At 31.9% G+C, this 12,326-nt stretch overlaps 1 protein-coding gene and 1 long non-coding RNA gene across 2 annotated transcripts; both read left to right on the top strand.

Moving 5' to 3' along the window:
• Nucleotides 1-851: 851 nt before the first annotated feature.
• LOC120077151 (ER lumen protein-retaining receptor) lies at nt 852-5,061 on the top strand. The gene is made up of 6 exons (XM_039031054.1): nt 852-1,134; nt 1,645-1,910; nt 2,078-2,193; nt 3,500-3,573; nt 4,453-4,516; nt 4,635-5,061. Exons 1-6 carry the CDS (start codon nt 1,044-1,046, stop codon nt 4,669-4,671), a joined length of 648 nt encoding a protein of 215 aa, XP_038886982.1. The 5' UTR covers nt 852-1,043; the 3' UTR covers nt 4,672-5,061.
• Nucleotides 5,062-9,438: 4,377 nt separating this feature from the next.
• LOC120077550 lies at nt 9,439-10,117 on the top strand. Its single transcript, XR_005481777.1, has 3 exons — nt 9,439-9,531; nt 9,605-9,710; nt 9,809-10,117. It is a non-coding gene; the product is annotated as an uncharacterized LOC120077550 (long non-coding RNA).
• The last annotated feature ends 2,209 nt before the right edge of the window (nt 10,118-12,326 follow it).

Genomic DNA, 12,326 nt, shown 5'->3' with positions numbered 1-12,326 from the left:
TTTTTATTATTTATGTAAATAGTTTGAAACAATCACATTCTTTATTTTGTTTTCTTTCTAAATTTCATAGCGGATTTATTTTATTAATTTTGTTTTTTTCTTTTTCATTTTTTTTTTTTTACTATATCTCGTATATATTTGCATTTCGATGTAGTTGTGGAATTTTCCATAATTTGCAACAAGCTTTTGAAGCAAATTGGAAGGGTGAGTTGGGATCATAGTATGTTCGGATACAATTTGTGAAACATGTTAAAAAATCTTCTCCTACACATTCCTCATCAAAGTATGTTTTTTATACCATTTGTGAGAGAGGTTAATTTCATATAACGAATATGGGGTTTCGAGTTTATATGATTGATAGTATTTATTTAATTTATAAAATAGAAGAGTGATATATATATATACATACACATGTATGAAAAAAAAAAGAAGGGATGAAAATGTAGAAAAATATGACATTAATATGAAAATCTCGAAAACCTAAGAAAATGTTAAAATGTTAAAATATTAAAATATCTCATATAATTTCATTTATAGGATTTGTTATATTCACATACATTCAATCCTCTCTTCTATGTTCAATCCTTTTATTTTGCCTCTATCATTCTTCTTAAATTAGAAATGACTCATTAATTAATTAAATTATGTAAATTATGGATGAAACTGAGTGACAGATTGTTTTAAAAAAGTTTTAACTTTATTGCCAGCATAGTTCGTACTCAAAACTCAAATTTCAAGACTATTTTTCAAAAAAGGGAAGCTATTTTTCAAAAACAATATATGAACGCCATTTTTCGAAACCACCGTTACCGCATACGGCAAATGTTAATTATGCGGTAAATAAGAATAACTTTGATGCGTCGTGGGTAAAGTGGGGGGAGGAACAACTGAAAACGGCAATCGGGAAGCTTCTCTACACCATTTTTTCCGATTTCTGAGGTTGAAGTTCCATCAATCTCAGCCCAGAAGGATTCCATTGAGAGCTCAGCTTTAGAGATCGGTCCCCAATTTCGATTCTTCACAAACAGATCTAATCTATTAAGATGAATATCTTTAGATTAGCGGCTGATATGACCCATCTTGCAAGCGTTCTCGTCTTGCTTCTCAAGATCCATACCATTAAATCCTGTGCTGGTATGGATTTTATTCCCCTCCGCCATTTCTTTGTTTGGATTTTAGTTTTATTAGCTTTTCTTTTGGGAATTTGCCCAGAGTGCTTTTGTATTCGTTGTATTTGGAATGTCGTATGGATACCCATTGGAGCTTTTCGTTTTAGATGTCTTGGATTTGTAGGTTCTGAGAAGATTTGTTCCGTTTTGATGTATTACATTCTTGGGTCTGGGAGTTGAAATGTGCGAGAATTGCCTAAGAATTGCAAAAGGGAAGTTTTTGTCTAATATGATGATAGTCCCAACATACATATCACACAATGAAGGCTTAGAGTTATTCAACGATGTGGAATTTCGGCTATGTTAACATTTTGTAATATTTGTTAAGGATATTGGAATCTCAATGTTTTAGAGGGTCTTTCTTGTTTTTGGGTTTTGAGACATGGTCTTTATCATGTATGTTGTTCTATATGCTCTTCAATGGTTAGGTTTTGGCTATAATTTCTTCTATTTTAATATGCTTCATTTGATGTAGGTGTTTCTTTGAAGACTCAAGAGCTATATGCGATTGTTTTTACGACTCGCTACTTGGATATCTTTACCGACTTCATATCTCTGTATAATTCGATCATGAAGTTAATATTCTTGGGAAGTTCGTATTCAATTGTTTGGTATATTAGACGTCACAAGATTGTTCGTCGGTCATATGACAAGAACCAAGACACTTTCCGCCATCTTTTCCTGATCTTACCATGTTTTGTCTTGGCCCTACTTATCAATGAAAAATTAACATTCAAGGAGGTTAGCTCTTTTTATGATTTTCTCTTAGTTATAACATTTCACATTGAAACTATTCAAAGAGGAAAAAAAAAAAAAAACCTGCAACAGAAGGCAAGTCTAATTTTAAGGTTTTAATTAAGGATTTGTTGCACATCTCTTTCCTATATTGAGGTAAATAAATGGAACAGGTCATGTGGACATTTTCTTTGTACTTGGAAGCTGTTGCCATCCTCCCTCAGCTTGTACTTCTACAACGAACAAAGAATATCGACAATTTGACTGGGCAATACGTATTTCTTCTTGGGTATGATTTCACTACCATTGATGTGAATCATGTGATAGCACTTGAATCTATTGTTCAATTTCCACCTTTCCTTATATTGCTATTTTCATATTCTTATCTGTACTTGCCGTTTAGAATCGTTCCAACCATAAATACTAGACAATTGGGAATTTGAATACAATTTCATGTTTACTTTCTTTCTATATGTAATTACACTGTGGCTGAATGTAGGCATCTATGTAAGTCTAACACCTACTGTGAGTTCAAATCCATGAAGTAGGAGCAAATTTCATCGTATCTCCCCTTTTTCTTTTCTTGGTATAGAACCTCAACTATTTTAGATAGTGTGCCAATGAACATCAACCAATTGGAAAAATAGAAAATTGTTAGTCTGTCTTCTGAATGGTTTGGAGCCCAGATAATTGTCTCATGAACCATAAATCTAATTGTTCCTCGTATGTGTCTAGTGACTTCACAACGTTCCTATTTTCCTACTCATGCTAGAAAATAGTAGTGGAGGTACCGGACCACTGTCTATCAAAATATAAACTGCAATTGCATGTGAGTCTGGAATATTTTAGAGCAGACAATCTATACACTCTCTTTCAGTTAGAGCTGGCGTCATTATTTATATACTTGCAGTTTGATTTATACCAAAGAATGTAATCCACATCCACAAATAAAGTAGAAACAGAGTCTGGATGGACCATTGTTTGGAAATGATCTAATTCTCTAATTTTCTAATCAAGTTTATTAGATTTGATACAACGGATTGAACTTATTTGGCTGAATCTATGGCAACAAGGGAAGTCCATCCCAAAGGAAATAAGACAATAAACTAATTAATTCTAAAATATAAATTAATGTTAACTGACAACTAAGCTACAATTAAATAAATTATACAAATTATCTAATGATTCTCCTCCATCAAGATTTGCGCTGCGAAGATTTTTCAAGGACAAGACATTTCTTTTATAAAGGCTGCCATACTTCTACTTGAATACTAAACTAAACATCCGAATTCATGTAAAAATTAAGTTGTGCACTGTCTAAGTGGATAGTTTTCAAGGGGTTTGATTGATTATCAATTGAACAAGAGTTTGATATATTTCCATAACAGACAAACCTATTTTGTTTCCTGTGTGATGGTTTTGTTTAGTTTGGGTTATACTGGAGCCAAATGGTGAAGACAACCTTGTGAAAAGCTTCTTCCTCTTTTATGAACACGTAGTAGCTTCTATTAGCCCATCTATTATCCACCTCTTTGACTTGTTTATGTCAACCTCAGAACTTTATAAACAAACATTCCAAACTTTTCTTGATGCAGTGCATACCGAGCTTTATACATTGTCAACTGGATCTACCGATACTTCACTGAGCCTCACTTTGTACACTGGATAAGTAAGTCATCTCTTTCTTCTCCCCTTTGTTGCGATTTAGTGGCAAGTTGTTGGGGGTGTTTTGTTTTGTGCAAGATTTTGTTAGTAAATAGCAACTTCGTTTCATTACATTTCAAGAAAAAGACAGATGCATCCTAAGGTAATATTGATGTATGTAACCACAGTTCAATTTTTTGGGATAATATTATTGAAACTTTCGGGTGGCATTGTATAATATGACACAAACTCTCTGCTTTCTTGATTATTTTCATTCTGAATTGTTTGATGTTTAGTTTCCCATTGGAATTAAAGACATTTTCTAAGAGATGGTTTTTCTTCTGCAATTATTATAATAATAATAATAAAATGCAGATGCAAGTCAATCTGAAATTGATGCAATGGGCTGTATAACTATAATTAGCATGTTCAACATAATTTTATTTCTTTGAAACTTCATATCAGGCTCTGAATGCAGGAGAATAGCGAAAAAGGAACTTTTTTTTGTTATTGTCATCATAGTTTGATTTTGGAATTTTATTTTAAAGCGTCTTTTAGTCATGTGACATCTTTCAGTACCTTGAAACCATAGTATGCTAAAATAGCAATAAAATGTTAGTTGGAGCGTTCAGCCTGATGTGCAACATGTTTAAAGTAGCATAGAATAGCATATCTGGAATTAATGAAAAATATTGGGGAGATTCTTCTACCATGACGGTTTACTTCTTGAAAAATTTGTCACATAGCCCTTAGATCGTAGAGATATATTTTGAAAAGCTTGTTTTGCTCACTTTAATCAAAAAGGGCGGCACACAATCACCTAGAGGAAAATATGTTGTTAGTTGTTCAATGTTCTTGGAGAAATTGGCTAACTTCCTAACAAACATACTTTGTGAAATTGCAGCTTGGATTTCTGGGCTTGTGCAAACGCTACTTTACGCAGACTTCTTCTATTATTATTTTCAGAGGTGACGTAGATCTTTTTCTCCAAATAATCCTTGATTTCTTATATACGATCCAAGTGTGTGTTTCTTCTTTGAATTATGTTATATGACATTTACCTTTTTGAACATTCAATCTCTGCAGTTGGAAGAACAACCAAAAACTCCAGTTGCCAGCTTAAGAACTTGGAAGAATATATATATAAAGGAGAAGTCACTTCACTTATGACATTCAGTTGTATTTGTTTTTTTAGTTCACAGTTACCACAAAATCCTGATCTTTCTCGAATCTTCCCGAATGCGTGTTGTTCACTCTGTTTAAACGGTTTTTGAGAGTGCAGGTACTTTTATTTCTACTAAATCAATAGAGAATACATGCCTGTAAGTTTGTGCTGTAAAGAATCAAATTCTCAATCTCCTTCCACAAAGAGACCTTAGCAATTTTTAAGCAATCTTTAGAAGTTTTGTGATGTCGTTTAGGGGTTTAGATAGATACATTGTAATGTGGCTAACATTGACAATTCATCAGCACTTAATTTATATTCTTCTCTGGAAAGCTTGAAACCCCAAAAGAGTAAACCATATCTTTTCAACCATTTTACTAGACTTTGAGGAAGGGATCTACTTATATTTGAGGAATAAGTTATGAATTTTTAATGGATAAGTTATGAAATTTTCTTTTTCTCAATGTCAATGTAAGCATATATAATATATATTTGAGAAATTGCAATGGGTCGCAAATTAGGAATTTGGTTTAGCAACTATGTTTTCAACTATTGAAATTTTGTAGATATGACAATATCTTGAAAATTATTTTCTGGTTTCAAATTACCCCTATAATTTTGAGGAAGGGATCCTTTTCTTCTTTGAGGAAGGGATCCTTTTCTTCTTCATTTTTCTCCTTTTGCATGTTCTGAGTCCGAACACTTGGGCATAACAAAACTCTCCTCCAAGCTATACTCTTTTATAGTTTACTAACCATTGTATTCTTGAAAATGAGGATTCTCGAGTACATATATATTATAGAGTACAGTATAGTATACTTTTGATTTGTTTAAAGTTAATTGAGAAAAATGAAGAAATTAAGGGATTCTCGTACCTAAAATGTTCGTCAAAACGAGCATAGTCTAATCGACATAGTGCTTGTACTGACAAGCTCAAAGTTAGAGGTTCAATTTTTCTATTTTACGTATTATTAAAAAAAAATGCTTGAAATACCCAATGATTTCATGTCTCATCCCGTAGAAGGAATGGGCGTGATCGTTGAATTCTCATCCCTCCCAGGGCCATCAGCCAATCCGATCTTGCGACTTGAATTGACAATCAAGATGAGGGAGCATGGCATGTTGGATGCTTTGGTGATTTTTATTGTGGTGCTATAGCGTATTTGGGTATGTCTCGATCATGTGATTTTTTTTTCTTCTTTTTTATAGGAGACAACTTTGTGAGATCTCGATTGACTCAATTCACAATTTTCATGTGTCATTATGAGGGTAGTCGACTGTGGGATAAAGATCAGAATGCAAAATGCATGATTCGAGTGAGCGATGACAATACGCGACAGTGACAGGGTAAGGTGGGCCAACTCCCTTTAATATTGGTTAGCATTGTCATGTAAATTGATACACTTATAAAATCTCAGAGTTCGCATTAATACATCTACTAGTTCAAGATTTAGATTTAATACAACACCTAAAGTTTTAGGGGTATACATCGTTATTCTTTTCTAAAAATTATATGTAGAATAATGTTTTTTTTCTTTAATCCCAAAAAACTAAAAAATGATTTATTAAAAGAAAGAAAGAAAAGAAACAAGAAAGAAGCCATTAGATTTTTGTTTTCTAGAAATCATGAAATTCGACCTAGATTCAAGCATACTGAGTGGAATCTCGATCAAATAAATGGCTGAAATTCATGAATTTCGATCGAGATATAGTGGCCACTTTGTTTAAAGTGGTGAAAACAAATTATACATATGTCCTTTTTTTTCATATGAATACTCTCATTTTTCTCATAATTGTCCAATTTTTAATTAACCCATGTTCTCCAACAACATAACTAAATATAAACTAACACTTTAAAACATAAAATACCATAAAACCTCACAAATTTTTAAAGTGAAAATTTCTCCTAAAACTTAGGAAAACAATAAATAGCTAAATACACAAAAAGACGCATTTGACTATTAACACTCCATTTAAATCTTAACGTTGTTGTTGCTTCTTCCATTACTGTCCTTTTGCATAAACAACTTTAGAAATTATATATGGCTTTTTTTAAAAAAATAATAATAATAAAAGAGAAATATTAGTATTTAATTGGAAAAGGTAGCCAACAACCTTTGATCAGTACGGGCAACAATGCTTAGTTGCCGCTCGAATAAGGAAAAGGTGTAAGAAGAGTTTTGACTTTGATCATTACTTTAGAGATGAAAAGTTATAGAGAATATTCTGACAATCAAGATTGATTGGTTGATCGATTGAGATATATATATATATATATATATATATTATTTTCTTGGTGTAATTTCGAGGTTATCTCGTTCGTGTTTAATAAATTTTAAGAATATGTACTTTGTATAAACAAGTAGAGTATAAAGATTTGAGAGATTGTAAATATCAATTATCTCTAAATTATATTGATTGGGACTATCGACATTAATATTTAATCATTGCTATGAACAGAGAATTATTTTAAATCTTTCATGTGGCAAATATTGATGTCATCAACTATAAACAACAATTGTAAATCAGTTTGACTAGAATTTAGGAGTTTAATATTTGTCATCAATATTTGTCAATACCACTAAGCCTAGTTCATTTTGACTAGAATTTCTAGTTTGATACAATTAAACTTCTAAATTTTCGTAAGTAGATCAATTTAGACCTTTTATTATGATTATCTCTGAAAATCATTCATGCATTAATTTTCAAATGCGTGTAGATTTCTTCAAATGTCGATTTTATAATAATTAAGAGTCTAAATTGATTCATTTAGTTATGAAAGTTTAAAGGTATAACCGATGCAATTATAAGTTTCACGTGAGGTTTTTTCAAATAAAATGTAATAGATGGTGTAAATTGATATATGTAAAAATGAAATATTTTCTAATGGTTAGGTAAATGTCATATTAAATGGGGACCAAACTAAAATTGAAGACCAAAATTAGGCATAGGAGACTTGGTTTGATCAATCTCTTCATTATAATACAGATCAACATGCAAAGGAGAGACTTGTATGAGTTGCAGCTCATGCTAGGAGAAGACAAAGCCAAGAAGATGCATTATGTGTGAGCTACTTCAAACATGGATAATGGAAAATCTTCATTTTCTATTCAAGTATTTTGTTTTCTAATTTTCAAATTTTATCTCAAAAATCCAATTTTGATTTTATTAAATCTATTTTGATTTTAACATTGAAAATTTTAATTAATTTCATAAATTAATTATTGAATAAAACTTAATTAATTTAATATCAAATATTAAATTAATTTTAACACATATTCATCTTTATATATTTAAGTCATATTTAAATATATAAATTCTCCTATTTCGTTCAATTCTCAAATTAAACATATAATTATATCTCATATAATTACTAATTTCCTTAATTCTAATTTGAACGATTCAAATTAACTTATCACGCTATACTAGTGCTAGTCCATTACGAGCTAGTAGGGGGACCTCGCGGACCTACAGATCATGGGCTCCAACGATCCTAGATTAATTGGCTAAACTCATTAGACTAGATTAATCCCCATTTACTAATGGGTCACTCCACTAAAGCTCATAGTTGCACTCCCCTCATTGTAGATATATATTATGTCCATGTGATTTAACCATAATCAGCAAGTCGACCTTTCACAGGTTGTTCGTAATAACGGCTAGATCAAATATCTATTTTACCCCCGAGATTACGTCTTATTCCTCAAGTCCCTACTGATCTTCTAATGAACAATTAGTTTGTGATCCAATCACTAAACCAAACTCTTTCAGCCCAATGAGAGGGTGGGGCCCCTTGTTCAAGACCTGGATTCAGTACTTGAGAGAACAATCTTTCTCCTATCCCTAAATCGAGTAGGCGTGAACTCCGTCTTACAACCTATGTCTTCAACTATCTATCCGATCTTACCCCTGAAATGAGAGTCTTATTGAGCCGACACTCTTGAGCTAATCCTCACCTATGCAAATCTAATGGCAATCCCGAATAACAGGAATTCATAGTTAGCTTAGGATTAAGATCGAGTTACCTAGGTCATCAAGGTAAAATAGTCAGTCTTAAACAGTAAACAACGTTATAGTGTAAGAGTGACTTATTTCTTGGTCATGATCTTATGCAAACTCATTGCATAGGACACCCCTACTCATCATGTCATAACATGTATAAATTAGGATCACATCGTATGTAGCACTTTACAACTCTTTGTAACAACTACAGAGTAGGCCGCATCCAATGGTGTTACCAGAATAAGGTACTCAATCTTATCCATGTACCATAGATCATTTGGACTATTTACTCGAACTTGATCCACTCTTATGGCTCCACATAAAGTTCAAGTACTCATACAATAGTCACGAGTCTTAGTTTATTGGATTTAAACATTCGTACAATTTATGAAATCAATAACAAGTATATTGATTATAGAAGATGTTTATTATTTTACAAACTGCGAGTTTTTAGGACGTAAAACCCAACATATTCATGTCTGCATCTAGGAAGTTTCAGACTTTCAAGAAAACATTGACTCAAAAGTTCATACTTTCATTTAAGGATGAACCCTCGGTCTTGCAATTTCCTCCCCAACAATATTCTCATATAGAACAAGATCAGTGGACATCGTTTTTCAATGAACGATTGAGTGAAGAATTGGATGTAAGTCATTCACAATAAATTAAATGTCAACATTATCATTGTTTTGATAGGTAGCTTCAACTAGATTTATTGTACAGGAAATCAGTCCTCTTCAAAAAGAAAGACGTGCGAAATGTGTATATAATCATCACATTTTTCGGAAGGGTTATGCGAATCTTGCCCAAGAATTAGTAAGTTTTTCGACTTAAAATAAATCTTTTATTCTAATATGTTTATGCTAATTAAATATGTATGTTCATGTAGAACCTCGAATGATCCTTCTTATCAGGCGACTTTATGGAAAGAAGCTAGAAAAGGAAAAAATAATGAATAATTTGATGAAGCTACTCGAGAATATGCCAATCAGATTGTAAGTTTATATTGTGCAAAGTTTAAGATGACATATATATAATTTTTGAAACTTGTGATGATATAGATATTGTGTGAAAATTGTAATATGTTTTACAGGATAAATGGGTTGAAGTCTATGAAGATGAAGATGTTCCGACCAAAGCATTGGGTACAGGGGAACATTGGGGACGTGTTAGAGGAATGGGTGCTTTTGTTTCCTATTCCCAATATTTCAAATTAGTAAAACCAAAGTCCTCAATGAGCCAAGAAATTGAAGGAGGCTCTAGTGAAAAAAATGTTCGACATGGTAAAGTGCCAAGAGAAAGACCTCACGACAGACAATCTCATCAGTCCAAATCATCTGTTGGAAGTGTTGCACTAAGTGCATCTGAAGAAGAAGATACTGAGAAGATACCTAAAGAAGATTTGGAGGTAATTTATTTGTTGTGATTTTTAAATTTTAATCATATTGTATGTGTTTAACCATGCATGACATAAGTTCTTTTAAATTTGTTAAGGGGACACCATGCCACTTGACTATAGGAACTGTAGATAATATTGTTGCATAGCCACAACATTTGATGATGATGTGTCATGCTTAACTGTTAAAGTTCTAATTGACATTGTCATTGGAAAAGATTTGCCTATACCAATTCCTGTGAAGGGTAAAATAGAGTCCTTAAATCAAGCAATGGGCAACTTTGTAAAATGGCCTTGTGAACTGGTAGTTATGGTTGACGAGAAAAAAGTATGTCTCTTTTTCAGTATATGAGTTTGGTTATTTATTATTTTTCCTACTTTGAATTTTTGTTACTTTGATTATGGTAGGACCATTCAACAATTAAGAGCTTCAACTAGTCCTCCAAATATACTGATACCAATGGTACCATCAAACTTTTTAACGGAATGTCATGCATAACATGAACGATGTAGACATAATCCGTATCACTTTGGACGAGCATATATTTGTAAGAGACAAATTTATTTATTTAAGCCGCGATGATCTGATCCAATATTGCACTATGGTTGAAATAGGCTACATGTGTATTTTGACATATATTGCGTAAGTATTACTCATCTAGATTCACTCATGTATACTTTGTTTCATGTTTAAATAATAACTTTTACTTTGTTTAGGTATCTTTGGGATGAATGTGGTCGTGATATTACGAAGAAGTTTTTTTATAATTGATCAAGCAAGAATATTGCCACACATGAAGTGTCAAGATATTCGATCTAGAAATTTAGCCAATCAACTAAAATTGGCTAATTTAGACCAATTAGAATTTTTAATTTGCATTATGCACGTACTAATATTTCAGAATTTTTGCTTATTATAGTTATCATTGGATATTGATTGTAATCAATCTACAAGAAAATTGTGTTTATGTTTTGGACTCTCTTCGAAGTAAGGTTCAAGAGGATTTTCATGGAGTTATAAATATGTAAGTGTAATTGAACTTTCTTAGGTCTTAATTGAAGTATTTATGTTTAACTAGTGTTTTCAAACTATTTAGTGGATTGAAAACATGGCAAACCAAGCACGATCTCCAACACCATGGGTCTTCTCCAAAATGGAAATCTGTAAAGGTAAATTTGCATTCATTTTTTAACAATTTATGTTCATTCGAACATAAGAATAATTATTTTCAACTTCTTTATATGCAGTGCCCTCGTCAATTAGATTCTGTAGGATGCGGGTACTATGTGCAAACGTATATACACGAAATAGTGTATAATCCTACCACTCCCATTACTAGCCTCGTACGTAAATTATTTATTTTTTATATACTAGCTTTAATTTAATAAATGGACGTAAACTTATGTTGAATTTTTTTTTCTCTTTGTAGTTCAATACAAAAAATGCATATACCCAAAGAGAGATTGACGTAATTCAAACCCAATGGGCAAGTTTTGTTGGCCGATTTGTGTAAGGATGTAATTCTTGTTTTTTTGTCTCAATAGAATGTAAATGCTAGCTTAGAATGAATGCAAATTTATCTAACCATTATCTGTTTATTGGAAGATTTATGTATAATATTTTTGTGTTCATGGGGTATTTAGTGTTAAGTATTCATGGAATTAGTACTAATTGATATTTGTGAATAAGAGAAATGATGACTTGGTGTAAGTATTCTATGAAAGTCTGTTATTGTTATGCAGATGTTGGTGATTAGTGTGTTTATTTCATATTTTGATGAGTATATGTAATGGATTGGAAATATTGATTTTTGTTTGTAGATAAATTCATAGGTAGAAGACAAATATTGATGGCTTGCCATGCAAATTTTTTTATACTTTTTAATAAAAAACAATGACGGATATTTCCTAACCCAACACGAGACATATAATGTCATTTTTAACTTCTTGACCGACAAAATGGATTCGGCAACGGAATTTAAAAAACGAACAATAATTGATCAAACGGACAAATTCTTGGCTTCAATATTGGTTTAGAGAGTTTCATTTGATTCTTGGTCTTCAGTTGCAACCGACATTAAAGGACTTTAATGTCGGTTGGAAATCAACATTAAAGTCCTTTAATATCGGTTTAAAGCCCAAAATTCTTCTAGTGTGGTTCTCTTCATTGAATATTCATTTTTAGTTATATGTTTATTTGGTTTGCTTTTATTTA

This window comes from Benincasa hispida, chromosome 5 (assembly GCF_009727055.1).
Source record: "Benincasa hispida cultivar B227 chromosome 5, ASM972705v1, whole genome shotgun sequence".
NCBI classification, from domain to species: domain Eukaryota; kingdom Viridiplantae; phylum Streptophyta; class Magnoliopsida; order Cucurbitales; family Cucurbitaceae; genus Benincasa; species Benincasa hispida.
The sequence above is the reverse complement of the archived record's forward strand: the minus strand, read 5'-3'. Positions and strand labels throughout refer to the sequence as shown.

Bases quoted from the DNA above. Each gene is read 5' to 3' on its own strand.
- LOC120077151 (XM_039031054.1), top strand. From the start codon at position 1,044: ATGAATATCTTTAGATTAGCGGCTGATATGACCCATCTTGCAAGCGTT. The intron at 1,135-1,644 runs GTATGGATTTTA...CATTTGATGTAG, and splicing joins TACCATTAAATCCTGTGCTG to GTGTTTCTTTGAAGACTCAA. The intron at 3,574-4,452 runs GTAAGTCATCTC...GTGAAATTGCAG, and splicing joins TCACTTTGTACACTGGATAA to CTTGGATTTCTGGGCTTGTG.